The 27,429-nt window shown below is 40.2% G+C and overlaps 1 protein-coding gene and 1 long non-coding RNA gene across 4 annotated transcripts in view; one reads left to right on the forward strand and one right to left on the reverse strand.

Annotated features, from left to right (window-relative positions):
* Window positions 1-505: 505 nt before the first annotated feature.
* LOC124876022 lies at window positions 506-6,582 on the reverse strand. Its single transcript, XR_007040193.1, has 3 exons — window positions 6,458-6,582; window positions 3,930-4,317; window positions 506-1,186 (listed from the first exon to the last, which is right to left on the reverse strand). It is a non-coding gene; the product is annotated as an uncharacterized LOC124876022 (long non-coding RNA).
* igsf5a (immunoglobulin superfamily, member 5a) overlaps window positions 6,277-27,429 on the forward strand; it is a 21,446-nt gene continuing 293 nt past the window's right edge. Inside the window, exons 1-9 of one of the 3 annotated variants that reach the window (XM_047378488.1) lie at window positions 6,383-6,419; window positions 6,520-6,561; window positions 6,903-7,045; window positions 7,407-7,482; window positions 8,359-8,673; window positions 9,535-9,825; window positions 26,752-26,871; window positions 26,999-27,023; window positions 27,110-27,429. The exon at window positions 27,110-27,429 is cut by the window's right edge and continues 293 nt beyond it. In XM_047378488.1, the coding sequence (XP_047234444.1) occupies window positions 7,422-7,482; window positions 8,359-8,673; window positions 9,535-9,825; window positions 26,752-26,871; window positions 26,999-27,023; window positions 27,110-27,266 (969 nt within the window). In that variant the 5' untranslated portion in view covers window positions 6,383-6,419; window positions 6,520-6,561; window positions 6,903-7,045; window positions 7,407-7,421 and the 3' untranslated portion in view covers window positions 27,267-27,429. Of the gene's footprint in view, window positions 6,562-6,902; window positions 7,046-7,406; window positions 7,483-8,358; window positions 8,674-9,534; window positions 9,826-26,751; window positions 26,872-26,998; window positions 27,024-27,109 lie in introns of all 3 variants that reach the window. The other 2 variants (XM_047378485.1, XM_047378487.1) reach the window with 2 other exon arrangements.

A 27,429-nucleotide genomic window follows, 5' to 3' on the forward strand; every position in this document is an offset into this window, starting at 1 on the left:
GGAAGAAGGTGCTCTGGTGAGATGTGATCAAATCTGAATGTATTGACCTACATAAAAAAAATACTGTGTGATGGAAAATTGTACACCATCCTAAATACACCGTGTCCATGGTGAAATACGGTGGCTGCAGCATCATGCTGTGGGGATATCTTTTTTTCAACAGGTGTAAGTAGCTGGTCAGAGCGAAGCACAGGGCAATCCTGGAAGAAAACCTGTTAGAGAGTGAGAAAAGACTTGAGATTCCAGCTGAACCCAAAACATACAGGTAGAGCTACAAGTGAATGGGTTGGATCAAGGCATTTTAATGCGTTAAAATGGCCTAGTCAAAGTCCAGACCTAAGTCCAACTTGATGAATTTAAAAAAAAGAAAAATAGTCAAATATCTCAATCTCTAAATGTGCAAACCTGGCAGACATACCTCAAAAGACTTGCAGCTTAAAATGTAGCAAAGGATGGTTTTTCAAGTATTGATTCAGGAGGAGTAAATACATATATGGACACCGCATTTCATATTTTAAATTTTTTAATTTGCAAAACATTTGGGAAACCATACATTATGTTCCTACTGCATCACAATTATGCACTACTTTTTGGTTTAACACATAAAAGTCTGATAAAATACACTGAAGTATATTGTTTTACAATGAAAAAACTGGGAAAAGTTCAAAGGGTGTGAATACATTTGCATGCCAATGTATAAGAGGTCCTGTTTGCTGTTTGCCATAAGGCACGAAGATGACACAGCAGAAAAAACAAAAATTAATCTAGTAGGCCTAAGCCTACTAAGTCACTAGATTCTATGATCAACTGTGAACTCAGAGGCACGTTATTTACATCATCCGGCCAGTTTTCTCTATTCTAAAAGAAAACGAGAAAAATAAGGGACCAGTGTACAGCAAAAGTTCAACAAAAACATCCATATTGCAAGAAGTGAAAGTTCTACAGCAACTGAGCTGTTAAGAAACTTGTGAAATAGTCTTAAAATAGCCTAACAAATTGACTTACATCTGTGTGTGGGAATTCCTCTATATAGACACCATATATATGCATCAGAGAGACGAAAAAGGCAATGGTTGTGTAACAGGTTACAATGCAGCTGTGGTTAATATAGATTCTTTCCACGGCGACTGCTGCCTGCAGATCTGACTTCCTTTCTTTTTTCTCTCTCTTGTTGAAGTCGGCAAACCTTCAGAGTGGGGATTAAACAAATAATTTCAAATCTGACTTGCAAAGGTAATTAATAAAGCAGTGCATTAGTTAAGTTAATGATAATAGGTTTTGTTTCAAACTGGTATTGTAAATCTATTTGATTAGATGAAACAATAAGTTGAGTTTCAAGGTCTGTCCAATAACCAGAACACAGGCGTTGGCATAATCCCCAGGGGAGGTGACAGGATGAAGGTAAAGGTGACCTCATCTAAAGCCTCTTTGACGGATGGCAACTTGTCCATGTATCTTCCTCAGTGGTTCGCAATCTTAAGGCTCTGTGTTAATGGTTGCAGGCTAAGAACTGGTGACTGTGTGCAGCATGTTGTGCACAAAAACATTTCTGCATGCTAGCACACTATAAAGCAGCCATGTGAGTTGTAAAGACAGGAGATGAGTGTGAAAGGGGTATTTGGATGCAAGGAAAAGCTTAGTCTCTCCCTGTTACTAAGTGGATTTCTCCAATGCAGTGAATGGCAGCTGTTCCATATGGTGTAAGCAGGTGAAGCCACAATATACTCGTCTATGAGAGAGGAAGGATATTGTTGTCCGCACTTAACAGCATCTGAACAGTTCCTTTCTGCGACTGCAGTCACTTTTAGTGAAGAAAATTAGTCTAATATTCATCCCCAAAAAGCTGTGAAAGTGAGTTCAGTTACTGTAAAATTCAAGATTAAAAAATACTTCTTTAATTTTAGAAAAAAGCTTTAAAATCCAGCCTCAGCAGAATGACAAATTAGTCCCCACTGAGATGTTATATTAAATTTGTTCCTTCAGCTTTTAAAGGAGTGAGTTGAGACTAAGCAGAGGTGTGTCTCTGACCTGCCTTTACAGTCATTTACATGAGAGAGGCTGAGGGCAGAGGCAACAAGGCCTAATAAGCTCAGTAACAATAAACCTTAGTCGGCTTTAACCATTAATGAGCCAGCAGCTGACAATACAAAAGCAAATCCAACCATAGCAATTGATGCATGTTCTGACTTTGTGCAATGTTATTGTTAGCGAAGTATTGCAAATACATCACACCGTCTTGTCTTCTCTGAGAGAAGGGGGAAATTAAGCTGAACTAATCTATAGTTGTGCTTGGTACAGTGAAACCAAGGGATGGTTAAGTCAAGCACCCCGAGAGCGTGTGCCATATATTATCTCTGATGATCCCTGACAGAGGGGCTCTGGTGGCAGAGGGGGCCTGCAAATTGCTTCCATTGCTGGCTTTGTGCAGTGGGATCTGAGCAATGACCCTCCCCCCACTATCTTCTTCCTGTTTCTCATGGTTGTCTCACTGCTTCTGCCTATACAATAATAGCTGTCTGAAGACATTTCACTGTGTGCTATACAGCAAGCCTCATAAAATGGCGCCCATGGAGCTTGGAAGCAGGAAACAGCACAAAGGAAGACTTTTACTAGTCGTTACATCTCTGGTTTCAATAGATTTTTGTTATTTTTACCACTGAGATTCACACATAAAATACAGGGGTTGGACAATGAAACTGAAACACCTGGTTTTAGACCACAATAATTTATTAGTATGGTGTAGGGCCTCCTTTTGCGGCCAATACAGCGTCAATTCGTCTTGGGAATGATATATACAAGTCCTTCACAGTGGTCAGAGGGATTTTAAGCCATTCTTCTTGCAGGATAGTGGCCAGGTCACTACGTGATACTGGTGGAGGAAAACGTTTCCTGACTCGCTCCTCCAAAACACCCCAAAGTGGCTCAATAATATTTAGATCTGGTGACTGTGCAGGCCATGGGAGATGTTCAACTTCACTTTCATGTCCATCAAACCAATCTTTCACCAGTCTTGCTGTGTGTATTGGTGCATTGTCATCCTGATACACGGCACCGCCTTCAGGATACAATGTTTGAACCATTGGATGCACATGGTCCTCAAGAATGGTTCAGTAGTCCTTGGCAGTGACGCGCCCATCTAGCACAAGTATTGGGCCAAGGGAATGCCATGATATGGCAGCCCAAACCATCACTGATCCACCCCCATGCTTCACTCTGGGCATGCAACAGTCTGGGTGGTACGCTTCTTTGGGGCTTCTCCACACCGTAACTCTCCCGGATGTGGGGAAAACAGTAAAGTCTACAGAGTGTGGCTCAAGTTCAGCAGTCTGACAGCTTCAGGGAGGAAGCTGTTTCTGAGCATGGTGGTCTTGCTCTGAATGCTCCTCAGCTGCCTGCCTGATAGGAGGAGTGGTGGGAAGACTGCTCACCACAGTCCTCTGTGCAACCTTTACCACCTCCTGCAGAGCCTTCCTCTCAGCAGCAGTGCAGCTGCCGTGCCATACAGTGATGCAGGTGGAGAGGATGCTCTCTAATGCACAGTGGAAGAAGCTCCTCAGGACTGAGCTCCCAAGTCTGGCATTCCTCAGTTTTCTGAGGAGCTAGACATGCTTGTGAGCCTTCCTGACCAGATGGGAAGTGTTGGGACTCCAGGTGACATCATTGGATATATGCACACCCAGGTACCTGAAGCTGGGGACCACTTCCACAACTGTAATTTTATAAAAGATGGATCCAATACTTCTTCTGCAATAGTAACTTTGTCCTTTATTGAAAGTTCAAGAATCAGGTGGATGCTTGTTTGCTTTGTTTTTGACTTCTGTAGACCTCCCTGTGACATATCCATAGGGCTGTGTGTAGGTTTGTGTGTGTGTGTGTGTGTGTGTGTGTGTGTGTGTGTCTGTGTGTGTGGCAAGCGACTGGTTCCTTACAGCTGAAGCTCATCGAGTCCAGTCAAGAGGAGCTTAAAGAGGGGCAGCTTCCCTGAGGCAGATGATAGATCATTTTTATTTACTGAGTGGTAATCAGGCCTCCTTTTGTTTGTTGCTCACGCTCATCTTATGTCCCTAGCTTACCTCCTTGTTGTCCTTCTTCCAGTCTGTCGGTCCTTCCCTGGATCTCAGTCCGCTGCCTCCCTGCCATCGGAGTTGATTGGAGAACTCTTTTCAAGATTCCCTCTGTTAATCTTCTCACCGTCCCATATGGGTTGTCTGCCCGCCTGGATTAATTGTCCAGACTCCTGCATAATTTCACCACCACAACTCACCTGTCTGTCCACCCTCCAACACTTCACCTTCCATTCCATCTCCTCCTGGCCTCCTGGAAGAAAGAAAGGCTCATTACCAACCTAAATTGCTCAACCCAGAAGAAACAATTACTTGTATCAATAAACCGTCTAAACCTTCCTCTGTAGTTGTTGCCTGCACAAGGGTCTCACATAACACCAACATCCCGATCCTGTTTCCATGACTGCTATAATAAGCCTTATTTGGGTCTGGGTCACTCATAGCTCAGGGTTCCAACTGTATTTTCTACAGAGAGAAGAAGCTCTCCTGATCTGCTTTCTCCTGATGTAAAACCCTACAGAGATCAGTGGAATATATTGAAAGGCACTGCCAACAGGAAGGTGTTAAAATATAGAGTAAATAATTAAAAATATTAAATGAATGAATAAAATAAATCAATAAATAATGATGGACTGCAGACCTATTCAAGTTATACCCCACCTCTCACCCACTGACTGCAGATAGGCACAAATCCAGGTCAGGATTATTGATTATTAGTATAGAAAATGGATGGATGGATAAAAAATAAGTAGCTATTTTTTAGGGATTTTTCTCTCTGGTAATCAGTTATAGACTGTTGGTGCCAACCTCCTGCAGTTAATCAGCAAGAAGTAGGACACACCCTTGACATGTTTCCAGTCCATCACAGGTCAACAAAGAAACAGACAAGACAGGCAGCCATGCAAATACTGACACATAATGGCAGTTTAGTATTAGCAATTAACCTGACATGCATGATTTTAGACCATGGGAGGTAACTGGAGTACCCATAGAGAATCCAAGCATGCATTGGGAGAACATGCAAACTGCACAAAGAACACTCCCATTAGGGATTTAAACTGATTAAACACCACCCAATAGACCTCTCCCCACCACCACAAAAAAAAAAGAAAAAAATATCTGATGTATAAATAAGAATTATTTGAACTCTTTAATACCTTTCACCATTCGTAAACCTAACCAGATTTAGAGTCACATGGACAAAAACAGTAATCCCTTTTAAACCTACGATTTGATGTTAAGATACAAAGCTATCTTTACTAAGGTATAATAAAGACAGCTTTATTTAACTTACAACAGGCCCTTTTTAGTTCTTAGTCTTTAAAAACAATAAAATAGTTAAAAGCCAGAATTAGGAATTTATATATAGAAGATGACTGTTACCCTACACTGGATAAATGCTTTGCAGTAATTCGGTTGTTCTCTATAAATGAGGCCTACTTTGGCATCCTCTTCATGTTTTTCAAATTGCTCCGGTATAGAAAATTAAGTTGATAATCATTATCTGTATCTGCTTTATGTTATGGTTCTGCAACAAAGAAAATATGTTTTAGCTTAGATTATGTTAATGTTTGGTTTTTTTTTTGCAAACAATGCCTAACCCTTAACTAACGATGACACTTTTATTAGATGATTCTAGAATGTTGCTGTATTTAATTGCATTTTAGATATCTCTTTTTGTCATCTACAATGTAAATAATGTATTCTAAAATATATATTTTGTTGTTTTTTAATAAATGAATTAGTATTATTATTCTATGTATTATCTTGATTGCTGCCCAGAAGAACAGGAACTGAATGCTGCCTACTTCTAACAGCCAAGGCAATAAAAGGTGGTCGTGTCAGACTGATAACAGCTCCTGTTATAATCTGCCCATGTTAGGTCCACGGTTTTGTGTGCTGTTTACCTTCTTTGCACTGCCATGTTTTTCGCTTGCTTTATTTCAGTTCATTCATATTTATTAGATTCGTTCTGTTTAGTTTTTGTTACTTCCCTGGATTGCGGTGTTAGATGTGTTAGTTTATATTTCCTAATAGATCTGGTTCCCCCGTTAATGTTCTTTAGTTAGTATCATTGTTTACTTGCTTCAGTTCACTCAGCTGTTTTTTGTTACCTCCCTGTTCCCCATGCTCATCTGTGTTAATTAGTCACTCTCCCTCAGTTCTCCGGCATTTCTTCTCCACCAGCTGCTCCCGATTCTCTCCCTGATTACCTCCCCTAGTTCATTGGTCCATACTCCACCTTCCTCAGTTTTTGAACTTTCTGTTCTTCATTGTTTGCCACTGGTTTCTGCTGATATCTACCCTGAATGCTGTCTTGTATCTTCCCTGTCATGTTTCGTGTTCAGCCAGTCTGTAAGTCTTTTGTTCATTGTTATTATTAAACTACTCACCATGCGGCTCCCGTCCTCATGTATGCACTTCGTTCCTGCTTCATCTCTACACACCCTGACAGCTCCATTCATTGTAGGAGGCAAACGAGGAAGCTGTTTTCAAGGTCTTTTACATGAACCATTCTGCTTTTTTTATTCCATATTGCCAAGAATATTCCATATATTCCAGATCGGTTTTCTAAGAAGCATCTTTATGTTGAGCGAACTGTTTGCTCCGTAGAAAGAAAAAAAAAAAAATCAAGCGAACTTCAAGAAATACAAGAAAAAACAAAAATATTCTTTTGATATAAAAAGATGATGAAACAAGTATCATACATTACACTAGTTCATACCAGAACTTAACCTCGCAGACAAATGTACCGCCTAATTTCCTCTCTGCTGACACACCTCCTCTTCACCTGTCAGGTGTGTCTTCTGATAAAGAATTTGTGGCTTTATTACTCAGTGACGTGTGTGCTGACCAGATAAAGGTTGGCTTTCAGAGACCAAGGTTGAACCTTGGTCTCTGTGTCGGGTTGGGTCCCACCTGCTACTCCAGGAAATGTAGGTCTGATCAACAGCACAGTCCACGGCAGGAGCACTTCCGCAGTAAGTTCATCAAATTCAAGATGTGGATAAATATGACTTATGTTTTTTTCAAAATAAGTAAAATATTTCAAACTTTGAAACATGGAATATATATAGACTACATATATTCCATGTATGTATAGACTTTGTATCGTTTTTATTTGAAATGAATCAACAATGGTTACAAAAGGCATTGCTTTTGAAAGCTCATATCGTCTTTTTAAAGAGAAAGATAATGTCATCCTTTTTTATGTTTTTTATTTCTTGTCTTTTGTCCTATTTTGTTTTCAGTGTGGAATTAAATTCTATTCTATTCTATTAGAGTTTTGTCAGATTGATCTACATTTCTTTCATTGATGCATCTGCTGTTTTTATCCTTCAGGGTGACAACACTGAAATGATTGCTTCCTGGAAATTATGTTTTAGCCTTATGTCCATTTGTTCACTACAATGCAGAGGTCAGTATTCTATTTATAGTTATTTATAAATGTATAAATTGTGTGGTTGGCCACAACCAGGACGAATTTGAACATGCTAGCATCTGAAAGCGCTTAATGAAAGCATGCAAACGAGCTGAAACTACACAAGCTGACTGTCTACTGTCTACACAGACTTAATGTAAAAAAGGACTTTTTACACTATTTACATAGGCCTAAATTTATTTTTAATCTAAATTCCTATGTCTTATAGTTAGAAGCTGATAATGCAATATGTAATCTTAAAACCAATCTTTGCATTTGTAGCACTTTATATTTATATGGAAATCTAATAAGTTATTCCTCTAATGCTTCAGCATTAGAACAATGTTTCTCAACCTGACCCCAGTGCAGGTTTTGTGAATTATTTTCAGAATTACTTTCTGTTTGAGTTTCGGTCCATTCAAATGCCAACAAAGCAAAGCTAAAGCTCTTCACAATATTCTCTTACACTAAACAAATACAAGCGTGATTCAAGCATCAGTGTAAACCAACCTTCCTATGATGCAGATACAGTTTAAGGTAAATATGCTGGTCATTTTTTGTCAAATTCTAGAAAAAAAAAAGTTTTTTAAAACATAATCAACAATGTTATAAAACATAAACAAAAACATAACTGCTTTTGAAAACTTTGCAATCTACTGTATTGTAGTTTATGTTTAACACAATTTGAGAAAATTTTAATTAATGTCCTCACTGACTGGAGCCAAATGTAGCAGAATACTGTTGGGTGAAACATGAGATTGACTGTCCAGTTTACAAACATAGATATCATATCGACAGCTGCATTTATTTCCAGATCTTATGGAGCATTCAGGTTGCAGAATCATTTAAATACTTTTTCTGTGTTGTGTCCAGTGGTGTCACAGAAGCTCCGGCTGGAGCCTCTCAACTCAACAGTGCTGCAAGATTCTGATGTCCAGTTTAACGCCACCATTCAGGGAGACTGGGAGGTCACAACCTGGAATGTTGGAGGGATTCAAGTCCTTACAGTTGTCAACTCATTAGATAGCATAATCCCTTCATCTGACAGATTCTCTGCCAGATTCTGCCTCAATGGCAGCAAAGGTTGTGTGGAGTTCACCATCCATAATGTCAGCCGAACAGATGCTGGGGACATTGTGTGTACTGTACAAGGTTATCAACCACTGAAAGCCCAGCTTTATGTACAAGGTGGGGTCACTACATTAGTTTTTTTCATTGCTTTTTCTTGTGGGTTATATTTTTGAATTTAGAAATGCTAAATGTAGCCGCAAAAGAAATGTAGTTCCTAAACTATACTCTGGAGGTCAGGAATGAGCGACTTTCCAAGTCTGGGCAGCTTCTTACACAAACCTTTGTTTACAAATAATAGCTTATAAAAATGCAGTCCAAAACTAGATAAACCCAGAGTAAAAAAGAGAGGCAAAATATTGTAATGATAGTGCTGGTTTATTTAGGACTACTGTCTGTTTTAAAAGAAACATACAACAGTCCTGTACATGCAATAGGAACATAAGGAAGTTTAGTTATATTGATATTCAGTTACAAGTTATAGTCTATGGGTAATAATCTAAGTAAACAGATAAATGTAATGATTTGGTACATTGGCAAAAAAATGCTTTGAAAAGCCAAGTCGAACAAAAACTTTTGTTTAACAAAAAAATAAAAAATTAATTGAACAGTTAAAAAAGGAAGGGAAGTTGTAAGCTATCCTCCAGTTTCTGTGTGTAGAATAATTAAATCAATAAAGGAATCTGGAAACATTTCATTGTATGACAGGCAAGGTGCAAACCTAAGATGGAGTCCCAGCACCTAACAGTTTACAGTTTAAATAATAAAAGATGCCACGTACAAATGTGGTGCTGACTTGTTTGTAACACCTGTGGCAACCTGAAAACATCCTTACCACAAGATGGCTAAACCTCACCTAACATTCTGTACTTCACATGTTACGATAAAACAAATAAAATAAATAATATCAAATAATTCCAATACTGAAGGGAGGGTTTATTGATTAACAAATCTGAACCATAATTGTTTTCTTTTTATCAGAGAGGGGTACCGTCAGCATCCTGGGTGGGGATGTGACGAAGATGCAGGGTGAGCAGGCAGAGTTTGAGTGTCTAACAACTGCTTGGTTCCCCACACCAACCATCAGCTGGACCCAAAATGACCAGACTGTGGACAGCAGCCTCTACAACACCACCAGTTTAACTGATGGAGATTCCTTCAACTCCACCACTATTCTCAAGCTCACAGCAGTCAGCAACACAAGAGTGAAATGTCTGGCTACTCTTTACGCGCTAGCAACTCCACAATCCAGCTCTGTCTACATGGTGGTTGGTAAGTTGTGAAAAACTGTTTTATATGTGTTGTCAGTATGTAAGAACATAGTTAGAACACATTGTGCCCCTAAAGGGCAGAAGAGGGTTACTATTAAAGTGACACCAGCACTTTATTAAACTTCCAATGTTCATTTAAAGAAAGACAAAAAAATATTTGGGGTAAAAACTGACAGGTCCCTTTTTTAGTCCCAAGAATTGGCTTAATTTGGCCCTTTATAAGGTGCACCCTGTGGAACTTTCACTCTTTCTTTTAGTTAAAGGAAAAGAAAACAAACATAAATGATTTTTAAAGCAAAATAATTAACACATTCCTAACATAATATAGTAATATAATATAATAGAGTAGAGGGTTTGTTTTCTCTAGTAGGTACTGGAATGAGAGCAATAGTTGATAATATACCTCCGAGCAGCTAAAGTAACAGAAGACACTGCAGTTACATGGATAATGTCTAGTCTTGGCATGAGACTGACACAGAGTAAAGCTGAAATTAGTTCAGTCAGGATTGGAAAAAGTCTGCCAGTCCCATCTGAGAAAGGAAGGCACACATTTACACTCAGTACTGCACGGTGGCGCAGTTGGTAGCACTGTTGCCTTGCAGCAAGAAGGTCCTGGGTTCGATTCCCAGCCCGGGGTCTTTCTGCATGGAGTTTGCATGTTCTCCCCGTGCATGCATGGCTGGGTACTCCAGCTTCCTCCCACAGTCCAAAGACATGCCTGTTAGGTTAATTGGTCACTCTAAATTGCCCTTAGGTGTGTGTGTGGTTGTTTGTGTGTTGCCCTGCAATGGACTGGCGACCTGTCCAGGGTGTACCCTGCCTCTCGCCCATAGACTGCTGGAGATAGGCACCAGCTCCCCCGTGACCCACTATGGAATAATCGGTAGAAAATGACTGACTGACTACTTTAGCCCCCTTTCACACTGGACTGTTGCTGCACATTACACACTGTGTGTGGTCTCCTGTGAAAAATGTTGGAGAATTCTTCTGGGGTGAACCAAAAAAGCATTCCCTCTAACTTCTTTGAGCATGCACAAAGGTTTTGTGGTGAGGTTGTGGTAGTTCACTAGTATTAGATCCTAGGTGCTGCAAGGAGGAGCCTGGTAGTGGCAATGGTTGCTTATCCATGACTTGTGTCTGATCACATCCAAATGGCTGTGCTCCAAGTAATTTAATGTTACACTCTTGGCACGGCAGTTGCTATGTGTATGGCATTTGGCCACTCCTTTGGTTGCTGCCAAAACAATTTCATCAAACAACCAAAACAGTCCATGATTTTTACGCTGACAAATACAGGGCCATGATTTGGCCATTTGCACTTACACATCAGTATCCGCTGAGTTCCAGGTAGAATAGGGCTCCCATCCATGGAGTAACACCACAGACCACCAAATTGCTCAAAGGGTGGTTGATGGAAGAAGGCTGTGCATTTTTCAGGCTGCTGTTCAAATGCTTAATTTACCTGTGATTCTGTCAATGAGAAGCCCTGGCATCTATCTAGGACCGGCGTCTGCAACCTTTACAAGAGCCATTTTTTCCCTCAATCTAGCTAAATAAAATGTTTAGAGCAGCAAATGATACATGGATTTAAAGACAAATTATATATTTTTATATATATCTACTATAGCAAATTGTTGTCATTTAAAAAAAACAATTTTATTTATACTTTTAAAATGTAAAATAAAATAAAATGTTGCTAAAAGAAGATGGATACATTTTCTTTTATGGAAGATTGATATTTGTGGAAAACGATGCGAAAGAAAACCAGTTTCCAACCAAATGACAAGTATGAAAAATATTACTGGCATTTTAGACTCATTCTGCTGTGGAAATTGAGTGCAATTATTTCCTGAACAAACTGAAACACTGCTACAACCTGTATTTGTTATTATATTTATATTTAACAACATTAGTTGATTCTATATCATTTTCAGCCAAAGTTATTAAGAGCCATTGGTGCTGAACAGTATCCTTGGCAGTATTTAGCACTCTTTATGGATGCCCCTCTCTGCCCTCGTACTACTAATAACCAGGTGAAAATCTTGAGGTCTGTACTACTCTACAGCAAGGATGAAACTGATAATGGATGTGTAGGAAATTTCAATGTACATGGAAATTATGAAGAAACGTGTTACATGTGGTGGTAGCATTGTGGCATATCCCTGAAGAAAGGGAAAATCCTGGTCCTTAGCTTCTAAGAGCATAGTAGTATCATGATGGTCTTCCCACAAAAATCCAACTGTGATCCAGCAGTGAAATGGAGGGTCTGGAGACACTGGGGTGTTCCTATGCTAGGGTGAAGGGGGCCTTAGCAAGAAAGGCAAGGCAAGTTTATTCATATAGCACATCTCAGACTACAAAACTATTCAAAGTGCTTTACATGATGAAAAAAGTACATTGCACTGACAAAATAAAACATAAAAAAGTACACTGCAGTGGCATGATAAAGGAAAATAACAAAACATTGGACTACGGACTGAAATTAATGATGTTTCAGTTAATAGTCTAAATAGAACAATCAAAGGCAACTCTAAACAAATAGGTTTTTAAGCTTGATTTAAAAGAACTCTGGGATTCAGCATTTTTAATGGAAGTTTGTTCCAGATTAGTGGAAGATAAGAACTGAATGCTTCTCCATTTTTGGTTTTGGTTCTAGGGATGCAAAGTAGACTTAAACCAGAAAACCTGAGTGGTCTGGAAGGTTGAGGCAACAGCAATAGATCTTTAATGTATTTTGGTGCTATGCCATTCAATAACTTCTAAACTAACTGAAGTATGATTGACCACTGCTGGATCAGGGGAAGTTAACCAGGTTATCAAGTTTAACCTGGAACAAATAGGTTTTATCCCAGATTTGGAAGTTTGAACTGCCTCTCCGGACAGTTAGCAGTGCACAATGACTTGCCTGGGTCTGGTAGTGCAAGTTAGTGATGATAACATCACCCTAAAAAAAGATCAGCATTAGCCAGACAAAGGTGTCGGTTTTGTATTTTCACGGTATGGCAGCTGTTTCAACAGGTCTGAGAAAAAAAAGTGGATATTTAAAAAGCAGTGGTAACTTATGGAGGTCAAACGAAAACAAAATGTTTTAGAAAATAGCTCTGAGAAAAAAAAAAAAACTTTTTTTTCTTTGATAAGGAAGTATTTATCTTACTTTCTTCTCTCCCTGGACCATATGGTATTTGCATAGAGGCGACTGTGACTCAGTAGGAAGAGTAGTAGCAATCCAAGGGTTGTGGGTTCGATTCTAGTTTCCTCCTGCCACATGTTGATGGGCCCCTGGGCAAGGCACTACTGATCTGCATATCGGTGTATGAATGTGTGAGTTTGTGTGTGCGGTTGGGGGAATGTGGCTCTATTGTAAAATGCTTTGAGTGGTTGGTATGACTGGAAAAGCAATATATAAGTTCAATTTATTTACGTAAGTGAGATCTGACTCAGGCACAATTAGGCTATGTGAAATTATTTCTTTGTAGTTACACAGTGCATACCATGCATAATCAACTCATAGTATGAAACCATATTATTTTAATACATTTCATAAATTCCTAAAAACCTTAATGTTTTAGTTTTGTTAATCAAGTTATGGGGTTTGAAGAAAACATCTACATTTCTGTTTCTTCTCTGATATAAACTATTCCATTGCATTTTCAATACACTGTTAAATTAGATAGTAACTGCAAAGAGGCCTATGGGTCAGCTGTGTATAACGTAGCTGACTGAACACTAATGTAACAGCATCAGTTTTAACTCAAAATAGATCCACTCAACATATAATCTGTGACAATTCAATTTTCAGCAATAAGCCTGTGTGTCAGGTTTCGGGTAAGCAATGCACAGAAATAGCTTTGATCACATGTTCAGGGTGCAGACATGAGGAATTCCAATTTGTACACATGTTTAGTCTTCCTTCATCCACAGATAGAAACCAAGGATGCTTTATAGTATGTAAAAACTAAAAAAGTTCTAGGCACATTAGCTTGTGTTGCCACAATGCTGAGCCATTAACTGTTTCAGCTGTTGGAACAAACTTACAAAACAGCAAGGAATCACTTTCCATAGTTTGTTATGGAGTATTATCTTGCAAAATGACATAATTATATTTTTTATTATTTTAAATTCATTTGCTTCTACTGATAGCAAGCATTTTGTTACATGGTCTGTAACATGGAGGCAATGGCTTCACTCTTTTGCAGAAGGTAACTGTTAGGTGAGTCTAAAACCTTTGACCGGTAGTGTAAAATATTTTATATTTAATGTATATTGAAAGCGAGACAAAATACACAAAAAATATACAGATCCTTCTCAAAAAATTAGCATATTGTGATAAAGTTCATTATTTTCCATAATGTAATGATGAAAATTTAACATTCATATATTTTAGATTCATTGCACACTAACTGAAATATTTCAGGTCTTTTATTGTCTTAATACGGATGATTTTGGCATACAGCTCATGAAAACTCAAAATTCCTATCTCACAAAATTAGCATATCATTAAAAGGGTCTCTAAACGAGCTATGAACCTAATCATCTGAATCAACGAGTTAACTCTAAACACCTGCAAAAGATTCCTGAGGCCTTTAAAACTCCCAGCCTGGTTCATCACTCAAAACCCCAATCATGGGTAAGACTGCCGACCTGACTGCTGTCCAGAAGGCCACTATTGACACCCTCAAGCAAGAGGGTAAGACTCAGAAAGACATTTCTGAACGAATAGGCTGTTCCCAGAGTGCTGTATCAAGGCACCTCAGTGGGAAGTCTGTGGGAAGGAAAAAGTGTGGCAGAAAACGCTGCACAACGAGAAGAGGTGACCGGACCCTGAGGAAGATTGTGGAGAAGGGCCGATTCCAGACCTTGGGGGACCTGCGGAAGCAGTGGACTGAGTCTGGAGTAGAAACATCCAGAGCCACCGTGCACAGGCGTGTGCAGGAAATGGGCTGCAGGTGCCGCATTCCCCAGTCCTGGGCTACAGCGAAGCAGCACTGGACTGTTGCTCAGTGGTCCAAAGTACTTTTTTCGGATGAAAGCAAATTCTGCATGTCATTCGGAAATCAAGGTGCCAGAGTCTGGAGGAAGACTGGGGAGAATGAAATGCCAAAATGCCAGAAGTCCAGTATCAAGTACCCACAGTCAGTGATGGTCTGGGGTGCCGTGTCAGCTGCTGGTGTTGGTCCACTGTGTTTTATCAAGGGCAGGGTCAATGCAGCTAGCTATCAGGAGATTTTGGAGCACTTCATGCTTCCATCTGCTGAAAAGCTTTATGGAGATGAAGATTTCATTTTTCAGCATGACCTGGCACCTGCTCACAGTGCCAAAACCACTGGTAAATGGTTTACTGACCATGGTATCACTGTGCTCAATTGGCCTGCCAACTCTCCTGACCTGAACCCCATAGAGAATCTGTGGGATATTGTGAAGAGAACGTTGAGAGACTCAAGACCCAACACTCTGGATGAGCTAAAGGCTGCTATCGAAGCATCCTGGGCCTCCATAAGACCTCAGTGCCACAGGCTGATTGCCTCCATGCCACGCCGCATATAAGCAGTCATTTCTGCAAAAGGATTCCCGACCAAGTATTGAGTGCATAACTGTACATGATTATTTGAAGGTTGACGTTTTTTGTATTAAAAACACTTTTCTTTTATTGGTCGGATGAAATATGCTAATTTTGTGAGATAGGAATTTTGGGTTTTCATGAGCTGTATGACAAAATCATCCGTATTAAGACAATGAAAGACCTGAAATATTTCAGTTAGTGTGCATTGAATCTAAAATATATGAATGTTAAATTTTCATCATTACATTATAGAAAATAATGAACTTTATCACAATATGCTAATTTTTTGAGAAGGACCTGTAGGTTAGGCCTGGAGATTATCTACATCACTTCATGTATATTTATTCGTGTGTGAGTCAAAATTTCTCTTTTTTTGTAATAAAACTTTTGTCATTAAAATTTTTTTCTTCTTTGCATGTCTGAAGAAGGCATATTGGAAGGGTCCTCAGAGGGCCATTTTATCCAAGCTATCTATAAACCCAGTTATATAGCATTTAAATGTATTATTTGAATTTAATCATAATTATGTTAAAGAATAAGGATGTTCATCAGTGCACTTGGCGCCAGGACACCCTAGGCAGGAGGTCGATGATCGACTTTCTTGTTGTGTCTTCAGACCTTGAGCCACATGTCTTGAACACTTGGGTGAAGAGAGGGGCTGAGCTGTCCGGCTCGGGGTAGAGCAGTTGCTCCTCCACATCGAGAGGAGCCAGTTGAGGTGGCTCGGGCATCTATACCAGATGCTTCCTGGACGCCTCCCTTGGGAGGTGTTCCAGGCACGTCCCACCAGGAGGAGACCCAGGGGACGGCCCAGGACATGCTGGAGGGACTATGTCTCTCGGCTGGCCTGGGAACGCCTTGAGCTCCCCCTGGAGGAGCTGGAGGAGGTGTCTGGGGAGAGGGAAGTCTGGGTGTCTCTACTGAGTCTGCTGCCCCCGCGACCAGGTTCCAGATAAAGCAGAAGATGGCGAGTACGAGTACATGATTATGGAAATAATCCCAATTATAATAATCATAAGCCAGATTTTGAAAAGAACAAAGTCTGTATTGCATTACTTAATATTTAGGGCTGCACAGTGGCGCAGTTGGTAGCACTGTTGCCTTGCAGCAAGAAGGTCCTGGGTTCAATTCCCAGCCAGGGGTCTTTCTGCATGGAGTTTGCATGTTCTCCTTGTGCATGCCTGGGTTCTCACCGGGTACTCCGGCTTCCTCCCACAGTCCAAAAACATGCCTGTTAGGTTAATTGGTAACTCTAAATTGCCCTTAGGTGTATAAATGAGTGTGTGCATGGTTGTATGTGTGTTGCCCTGCGATGGACTAGCAACCTGTCCAGGGTGTACCCTGCCTCTCGCCCATAGACTGCTGGAGATGGGCACCAGCTCCCCCGTGACCCACTATGGAATAAATGGTAGAAAATGACTGACTGACTTAATATTTAATATTTACTTTACATCCATGCAGAATTAAAACATTTGGTTTTTTTTAAATTTTCATAAAGCACGTTTTTTAAAAAAATGTGACATAGATTGTTACAATAACTTCAAGAGTTACTGAGAACTCAGGCTTTAAACGGATTAAATGGTAAATGAACTGAACTTATATGGCTCCTTTCCACACTAGAGCCACATTCACCCAATCGCACTCACTAACACTCACACATCATACACCGATACGCAGATCGGTAGGCAACTTGAGGTTAAGTGCCTTGCCCAGGGGCACATCGACATATGGCAGGAGGAAGCTGGAATCGGACCAACACTGTTTAATCTGTAGTTTGACTCATTTAAGGGGTTCTGTTATAAGGAAAACAGATGCAGCTGGGACTCTTTTTCCTTGACTGGTATGTCACCCCAGCAGCAACTCCAAGCTAACTGGTAAATAAAAAACAAAAACAAAATACATGTATCTGTTAAATATTACTGAATAATATATAGCATGCTGACAGATTAAGGGAACTAATGTTTGCCCTCCAAATAGTTAACTAAAAAGTGAAATGTTAATAGTGATTGATAGGTATTATTTAGTCAACTCAGAGGTAAGGAAACGACAGTCAGTTATACTTGCGGCAAGGGTAGGTCACACTCTGCAGTGCAAAACTACAAAGTATTAACACTCCTCCCTCTTTATTTATACATGCTTGGTCACACACAGTTCAAACAACATTCAAGGTGGGTGTGTGTGTGTGGGGTCAGAAAGGTTAGGGTTCACGTGTCTTGATTTTAGAGAAAGGAGTGAGGATTGGTGCCAGTCCCTAGATGTTGCTGATAATAGCATAACTCACCCTTCTCTCTTATCTCTTTGTCTATGACATGTGGGGGAAGAAAGCACTTAGAGCAGACACAAGTGATAAACAATACAAAAAGTCATAAAAACCCTAACAGTTCCCCCCTGTTTTATCACGAATAAGTCATGAGTAAATACATGTAAAATGAAACACTCTGTGTAAGCACAAACCCACAGGACGGAAAACAGATTATTTTGTGGGAAACACTTACACGGTTCCTCCGCCCTAGGCAACCACCAATCATGGCAGAGTGAAACAATATAATAAAGCAAAGAAACAAAATGTAATAATAATAAAAAATAAAAGAATTAAAACAAGCCTTGTTCATATCATCATTGCACTTTTTCTCATTTCACTTAAACAGCAACTTCTTTCGATTTTCTGCTATAAGGTCATTTTATGAAGTACAAGTATGAATACACTCAGGCATTGAAGATATATTCATTTACAACATGTCATCATAATCATCTGCTTTTTGGGTCCAGTGTTCATCTTGTCCATCTCTTCTCGTGTGATGTTACATCCTGTGGATCCTGTCTTAAACAGAGAAAGAGCCCTGCTACCAGGTTTAAGCTCAGGCTTATCAGTCCTGTCCACACGTCACAGAAAGCCATGCTAAATTGGGCACAGGTCAGTTGTTTTCTTCGCCGGTTTGAGAAGTTAGACCATATGGATCAAACCCCTTTGTACCCGGCCATTCCCCTGTTACCCCGTCGGTTGGTTTGGCTCCTGTAACGGTGATATTAGCTTACAGTGGCTCTTGTGGATCCAGGATGGTCTCTCTGTGATTTTCAGAGCTGTCGGTGTGGTCAAAAGAACACGGTATGGCCCTCTCCAGCAGGGGGTGCTCCAGTCCTTTCTGTGAAGTGTCTTAATCAGGACCAGGTCCCCAGGCCTCAGGTTCTCCTGTGAAATTGGAGCAGAATTTACTGGCAGACTACTGGACAACTGTACTTCTTTTGTTTGTAACATCTTGTTCATCCATTTAGCTAATGATGTTTCCTGCTGTGCTTTTCCTATGTCATCCATTTCTGATGGCAATGGAAAAGGTCTGCCATGTACTATTTCAAATGGAGTGAGACCAGTTTGATTTGGAGTTATTCTCATCCATAATTTAACCAGAGATAGACATTCAGGCCATGGCCTCCCTGTTTCTTCCATTGTTTTCCTTAATCTATTTTTTATTGTTCCATTTGTTCATTCAACCAGCCCAGCAGATTGTGGGTGGTAAGAACAATGTTTTTTTAACTGAAACCCTAATGCTTTAGAGCACAGTTCTATTACGTTATTTACAAAATGAGTCCCATTATCTGATCTTATGATTTGTGGGATACCATATGTAGGGAAGTAATGTGTCACTAAACTCTTCGCCACTGTGAGCGCATCACAGTGTTTTGCAGGATACATCTCAACCCACTTCAAAAATGCATCTATGACCACTAAACAATATTTCTTTCCCCCTGACCATGATAACTCTATGAAATCCATGTGTATCGTGTGAAAGGGATGAATTGCTGCTGGGAACTGGCCTCTTTTGGGTCTCATGTTCCCCTGTGGATTATGTTTGCAGCAGATAATACATGATCTACAAAGGTTTTTTGCATAGTCAGAAAAATATATGGTATAGAAAGTGTATTATTCCCCCTCTCGACACATGGGAAACCCCGTGTGTCGCATGGGCGCCGTCTTGTATAAATTCTTTGGTAATATTGGCTTATTTCCCAAATGATAAATGTCATCTTTCTTTATGGCCCCTCTATTCAGCCAAGATTTAACTTCTGCAGCTGGTGCAGATTGTTGTGAATCTTTCAGCACATCTGTATCTATAAATAAGAGATCTGACATTTTCAAAGTGAGGGGAAGCCTCGAAGCTATTTTAGCAGAAATATCAGCAAAGGTGTTCCCCTTTGTTTCCATGGTTTCATCAGATTGATGCGCTTTACATTTACAAAGTGCTATCCTTGCAGGTAGCTGGATAGCTAACAGCAGTCGTTTTAACAGATTAAAATGTGTCAATTCTGTTCCAGCTGATGTTTTAAACCCTCTATTTTCCCATATTTTAGCAAAATGATGAACAGAACCGAATACATATTGGCTGTCTGTATAAATGGTTAGGATTTTTCCGTCATATAATTCACACGCTCTGATAACAGCATACAGCTCTGCAGTCTGTGCTGAGCATGTATGGGGCAGGGCCTGTGATTCTATAATTTTAGTTTCAGTGGTTACTGCATAACCAACTGTGTTTTTTCCATATTCATCTTTTGATGCTGATCCATCTACAAAGGTTATTTGTGAGTTTTCCAGAGGTGTCTGAGATATATCTTGCCTAGGCTTTATATCTTCCTCTACCTTTCTTTTGCAAGAATGTGGTTTCCCATCTTCTGCTGTTGGAATTAATGTGCTAGGGTTCAGTGGACCACATCTTTGCAGAGTTATATTTGGTTGTGAGAGTAACAATAAGGTCAACGTAATATGCCTTGCATGAGTCAAGAAAGGAAGTGAAGTTTGTGGCAATATAAGTGACACTGAATGAGGAACTTTCAGTGTGAGCGGGTGGCACAACACAATTTCAGCTGTCTGCTTCACAGCTTCTGCTGCTGCGATGCAACTCTGCAGACAATTTGGAAATCCAGATGCCACAGAGTCCAGTTTTTTAGAATAAAATGCTAAAGGTCTGTTTTTGGAGCCAAATGGTTGGGTTAATACAGCTTTCATATAACCCTTACATGCATCTACACAAAGTGTGAAAGGCTGGCTATAATCCGGCAGAGCTAAGGTGACTTTTGTTTGAAGCAGATTTTTTTAGCTCTGTGAATGCTACTTCTCCTTCCTTAGTCCATGTGATTTTATCTTTTAATGTCATGTCTTTGCCATAGATCATAGATTGCAAGGGTTGTACAATGGCTGCATAGTCTGGTAGCCATTCTCTGTAAAAATTACACAGTCCCAGAAAGGACATCATTTGTTGTTTAGTTCGTGGTTTTGGGGCTTCTTGTATGGCTGTTTTTCTACTACTTAGGAGGGAACGACCATGTTATGATAACATATGTCCCAAATAAATCACTTTCTCCTTGCAAAACTGCAGTTTATCCCTAGAGGCTTTGTGCCCCGTCTGGTAGAGATGTTTTAAAACTGTTATAGTAGCTTCCTCACAGTGTTGTTGAGTGTCTGAAGCTATGAGGATATCATCAACATACAACAGGACTTGACTATGTTCAGGCACCTCACAGGTGCTCATAGAGTATCTTAAGGCTTGTGTATATACATGTGGGCTTTCACTGAAGCCTTGTGGTAGTCTGGTGTAAGTGTATTTTTTCCCTTTAAACTGAAAGCCAAATAAATACTGTGACTCTTCATGCAGTGGTACTGTAAAGAAAGCATTGCTAAGATCTACCACTGAGAAATATTTTTTATCTGGAGTTAATGAATGCAGTAATGTATGTGGATTCGGGATGTTTGGAACCACATGTCACACTATTTTATTTATCGGTCTAAAATCCTGAACCATCCTCCACTTCCCTGTGCTGACTTTCTGCACTGGAAAGATAGGTGTGTTGCATGTAGCATCAGGTGCTTCCCTTAATATTCCTGATTTCAGCATGTCCTGTATTACTGGCTTAATACCCTGTTCAGCTTCTGGCTTCAAGGGGTACTGGCGAACTACTGGCCGTTCTTCAGATATTAATTTAACCTTATATGGTGGAAACCCCTTTATAAGTCCTACATCAGTCGATGATTGGGACCACAGTTCAGGTGGGACAGCAGCTAAGGCAGGGTGCCTGTTGCTCTCTTTGCTTTCAGCTAGACCCTGTATTTGTCACTTTGCCTCATCCAAATGTGTCTTTGGATGAACTTTGACTATCCACCCTAAAGTTTCCAGACTCCTGTGTTAGGATCTACTTTCCAGTCAGAGCTTGTTAATGCCTCATATCTCCCTCTTTCAGCACGATGTATAAAGTTTTCTAATTCTTTCCACTGACCCCCCACAGGTTTAGTTAATGACAGATGAGGTGTACTGCCTTTAAACTGTTGAAGCTGTCTTCCTGACAGTATGATTGAGGTGGAAGATTTCCCTGTTTTGGGGTCAACATACAGATACTGTATGGTAACAGTTTGATTATTTTCTCTGAGAAAAACAGTATCATACTGATAATCTGGCCCTGCAGTATTTTTATATCTCATGGTTACATGGAGTTCAGTATCTGGCATGTACTATGTCTCCTGGGAAGTTTGTTTTTCTCTGGTTCTTCTCAGCAGTTCTCGAGCTGTTGGTGTGGGGTCTAGATCGAGGGACCAGTAATAATGTGACTGAGAGTTCATTTAGGACTAGGGCCCCTTCTTCCACTACAGCTTTCATACCTGTTTCTGTTGATACTATATTTATATGCAACTTTTGCATAAGATCTCTTCCCAACAGGTTTACTGGGCATTTTTGACTTATCAGAACGGGAGCCTGACAAGTAAGTTTTGTCTCAGGTTCTGTTATTGTTACTGGTGCACTTAGGTATTGTACCTCTGATGTGCCAGCTGCTGATCTAACATGCACTGCGGTGTTAGAATATTTTATTCTGGGTGGAGGTTTAGTTAGCACAGTTCTACATGCCCCTTTATCACACAAACAGCTACATACTTTGCCATTTATTATGATGTTTTTATATGGCAAATCTTGCGTCCTACTTAGTGCTATAAGTTCTAATGCGGCTTGTATATCAACTTCCTCCCTTTCACTACTGTTTTTTTCTGCTAGTGGGGGAGGAGGTGGGGGCTGTGGCTGTAATTGTCAATTCTGGGTAGAGTTGGGGTTATACACCCGCTTTTCATTACATTCTCTTGCAAAATGTCCTGGCTCATTGCAAATCCAGCAATTGTCATCTCTTGCACCGGGGTTTTGTAAAACTGTCCTACATTCTCTAGCATAATGCCCTATTTTTCCACACCTCAGACACACATTGCTCTGTGTGTAACTGTGTCGTGGCCCTCCTCCTCTGTGACCTCTAAATCCCCTCCTTTGCCCCTGAGCGATGCAAAGCCATTAAACTGTCTTGCATGCCAAACGTATCTGTCTTCCTATCTCTCTGTGTTTTATTAGCGTGCTCCGCGTATTCCAAAGCTTGTGTAACAGTTCCTGTATTTTGATGAACCCAGTGTTTATCTATATACCGTCTGAGTTCAATTTTAAGGCCTTGCAAAAAGGCTCTCTTCAACTGTTGCTGATAGGCTCCTGCCTCTGTTCGTCATATGGTATAGCAGAGTTTGCTCTAAAAACACGTCTCATCCTATCCAAGAAATCTTGTGGGTCTTCTTCCTCCTTCTGTTTGCATTGTGAGATTTTACCATAATCTGCTGTCTGTATATAAACTCTTCGAATTCTTTCAAAGAGTAAGCGTAAGGCATCCCTTAAATGTAGTGAATTATGTGCTAGTATGTCACCATTGTCATCGCATCCAGTGAAACCTCCTGCTACTCTGCACCAGCGTTGACCAAACAGCTGGGTAAAACACTGGAGCATCTCTCTGCCATTAAGATGAAAACTTCCTCTGAGTTCTGTAATAGCGTCTAGAAATTCTTCCACGCCTTCTTGTATCGATGGGATACCTTTTAAAGCAGCAGTTCTGTCTTCCTGTGTCCATGGTCTATATACTAGAATAGTTGGTGGCTGTCGGTGATTAGCGTCACCTATGTTTGGATTTGCTACTTCAACTAGAGGGAATGTGTCTCCCTCTAAATTTATTTCAGATGGATGAAATTTCTGTTCGTGAGCCATTAAGGCTTCGCCTGGGTACATGCTGGGGGTAATTTTCTTATTTTTACTCCTAGTTCGCACACTCCTGTGTCCCACCAGGAATTAGGAGACCAGGGCTCACTAGAAGAGCTCTGTTCTTCTGTTTTAGAAGGATTGCTTAATTTTTCTTGCTTACTTATAGGAGTTTTAGGAACAGCTCCTTCTAGCTCTCCTCCAATTTGCTGTGCTCCAGCTGCCTGCCCTGCAGTTGTCTGCACGGCAGGGGGCTGAACACCTCGCTGTCTGGATGCGACCACTGTTTCCTCATGTGGGCGCACCAAGACTGCAGCTGTCAGCTTCTCCTTCTTATCTTGTTTCGTAATTTACTTTGTTCCAGCCATTTGTCTGAGAATTTATACTCAACTTTTCTCTTTTCCTTTTTAGTTGGTTTCTTGGTTTTTATTATTTCTAATTTTAAATCCCTTTGCAATTTTAAGATATCGTTAATATTTAGTTTACCCAAGAAACCATGTTTTTTGTTCCATCTATGACAGATCATACCTGCTCCTTTTACATAATTCTCCATAAACTTTACATCCCCTTACAAGTTAATTAGTTTACTTTGTTTCTTCCCCATGATGTTTAATTTTAGTTCACAATACTATAAATGTCCCAAATAGAAATTCACTGGCATGAGATTCAAGGAGAGGACATTAACACGCCCTTCTACTGCGACTAATTCGCAGCGGTGTTAATTTTCTGGGATTAAACCCGACCTTTATCTCCAAGAATCACCAATACGTCTTTCTATTCTGGGCAAAAGAAAACACAAGACCAGCAGAATCCTACTAAGATTCTTCCAAAATGCTCAGTCCTCCAAACACACACAAAACAGTCACACAGTTAGTATTTTAACATATTTATGTCCCTTCAGCAATATGTATGGTCGACCTAGTTTAGTTGATAAGCTCCCTTTATTATTTAACACTTAATTTCATTCTCTTCCGGCGGAATGTTACCAACCAAATTATCCAGTTCACTTTACGGCGCCTAGTCGTTTTTAATCTCTTTACGGCGAGATAACTACCTAAATTTATCACTATTTCTTTGCGGCGAAATAACACCTATCCAATGCAGTGTCCTTGCGGCGAGACACTACCAAACGACTTGTAAATACTTTTCTTCTTTCATTTATATAGCGCTTACTCTTATCTCATGTACTGTATTTTAAAACTGTCTCACCTCGGAGTTGACTTCTAGGTGACTCTGTCGGACCTCCAGAGTCACCCGGCGCCGAGTAAGACAATAATCCACCGGCCAGATGCGAACGTCAAACACCGGGACTTTCAGCCACCAGGCCTAGATGCGGTTGTGCGGCAGAGCTTAACTCGACGTCAGGCTGCTCCCGGAGATCCGCCAGTCACTGCAAAGAAAGATAAAATCAGTTTAGTTCTCATAATATCTGGCTCCGAAGGACCAAATTAATGATAGGTATTATTTAGTCAACTCAGAGGTAAGGAAAGACACAGAGTCAGTTATACTTGCGGCAAGGGTAGGTCACACTCTGCAGTGCAAAACTACAAAGTGTTGGCACCCCTCTCTCTTTATTTATACATGCTTGGTCACACACAGTTCAACAAACATTCAGGGTGGGTGTGTGTGTGTGTGTGTGTGTGGGGTCAGAAAGGTTAGGGTTCACGTGTCTTGATTTTAGAGAAAGGAGTGAGGATTGGTGCCAGTCCCTAGATGTTGCTGATAATAGCATAACTCACCCTTCTCTCTTATCTCTTTGTCTATGACATGTGGGGGAAGAAAGCACTTAGAGCAGACACAAGTGATAAACAATATAAAAAGTCATAAAAACCCTAACAGTGATAAATGTTTTTATAATAGAAACTCAAAGTCTCCAGTTATTTCTAACAATATGTGGACTTAAATCTTAAGAATTAAACAAAGAGTAAATAAAATATAGCTGTTCAGACGCAGCATGGACCTCTACCATCTGGTATTTTGTATGATGGAGTTTACTTTGTATTTGCAAATAATAATTTTTCACAATGAATCCTGCTTACTGCACAGACAACTACAGTTTAGAACTTCAACCTCTTCCACAAAACATGTCAGTCATAAACCTGCCGAACCACCTCTGAGCTACTTCTGGCCATTCATAAATCACAAGTTGAGATGGTGAAATCACTCATGGCGTCTTCATTTCTGAAAGCCCACAGCTGTGCGGGATTGACAGGAGGTGTGTTGCAGCACTGACGTCAACGTTACGGATCACCCTGTTGTGGGCCGAACAAATACATCAACTTTAATGGACTCGTCTTGTCAGAGATGATCCAAGTCTTTCCACTTTTATATCCTGTGGTTGGCTGGTTGCACAAACCATACACCATCACTACATCAATCCCGCGACCAGCGAAGGTGGCTTGGCCCAACACAAGTCAGCCAATGCAGGGCAGTGACTAACTTGCATACAGTCAGGAGGCAGGCTGAACTCAACACCGCTTACTGAACTGGTTCCTTCACAAAACAGATGGAGCCAGAAAAAGATCTCTTTTGTGAAGGAGGCTTTGAATGTGTCTTGTTATTTGTGCAGCTGATAATCTGATATTGTAAAGTCAATTGTGTATATATGTACATTTAAAAAGATATTCCAGAGTCAATTCCTTGTTTGTCTGTACAAACTTGGCAATAAAGCTGATTTTGATTCTGATTTTGAGATAACATATAGGGCAAAGACTTTAAATCCCTGGCCCTGTTTTAATTTTTGTTGCCATCTCATCTGATGAGTTCATTCATTCATTCATTCATCTTCCATACCGCTAATGGGTCACGGGGGAGCTGGTACCTATCTCCAGCAGTCTGTGGGCAAGAAGCAGGGTACAACCTAGACATGTCGCCAATCCATCGCAGGGCAGCACAGAGACATACAGGTCAAATAACCAAGCACACACTCATTCATACCTAAGGGCAATTTAGAGAAACCAATTAACCTAACAGTCATGTTTTTGGACTGTGGGAGGAAGCCTGAGTATCCGGTGAGAACCCACGCATGCACGCATGCAAGATTTCCAAAAAGGTTTACTTACACAATTCGGCTTAATTTCAGTTTGGATGTCGGTGGACAATTTAGACAGCTTCTTTTTTACATTATTTAACCCCCAGAAATGTTCAGTGGAATCCATCCATCCAAAGAAATTAAACTTTCTTTAACCACCTTGTATGAAATTGCATTAGAGAATTCACCAAAACGTAAAAGCAGAGTTTTATTCCTGAAAAAAATAGCACCTTTTGAAGGCATTACCTTAAGTATTGAATTTGATGATATTCTGACTCTTTCCACCTGCATCAGTTCCCAAGCCCACAGACTGGACAGTGCTGATAGCTGTAGTTGTGTCGTTTGGAAGTTGTGCTTTGCTGGTTTTACTCATCATCGGAATCATCTTCTGCTACAAACGCAGGAAAGAAAAAGGTAGGAGTCATTCCATTTTGGCTTAACTTCTATTACTCTATATGGAACATCAGTGTTATACCCACATGGCCTCAGAAAAAAAAGCTCCATCCATAATAATATTATGCTAATTTTTGATCCTTTCTAGAACCAAATTACCAAGATGAAATGAGGTAAGAAACCATGTATTTACTGTACAACTTGATTAGTAACTGCCTGAATCTAAAAATATTCATGGTTCGATGTTTTTGTGTAACAGGAAGGTGAAAACACAGAGCCAGTTAAGTGTTATCAATACAGTTGAACAGGTAACAGGACAGGTGAATGAAACCTACGAGCCGGAGAATCAGAGTAACCACACAAATGTTGGGCTTAAACCAGGCTTTGTGAAACACAGACATGTCACCATTGTGTGATGACACACTGAGGTTGGAGAGCTCTACAGATGTTTGACATTCTTTAGGAAGGAACGTTCAGAGCACCTTAAAGTTTTTCTGCTATTTAGTCCACAGTCTGGAGAAGGTAAGTAATAATGATAATAGGAACATCTCTTTGAAAAATCCACACTATTCCCTAAAG

The sequence above is a fragment of the Girardinichthys multiradiatus genome, chromosome 11 (assembly GCF_021462225.1).
Source record: "Girardinichthys multiradiatus isolate DD_20200921_A chromosome 11, DD_fGirMul_XY1, whole genome shotgun sequence".
Classification (NCBI taxonomy): Eukaryota; Metazoa; Chordata; class Actinopteri; order Cyprinodontiformes; family Goodeidae; genus Girardinichthys; species Girardinichthys multiradiatus.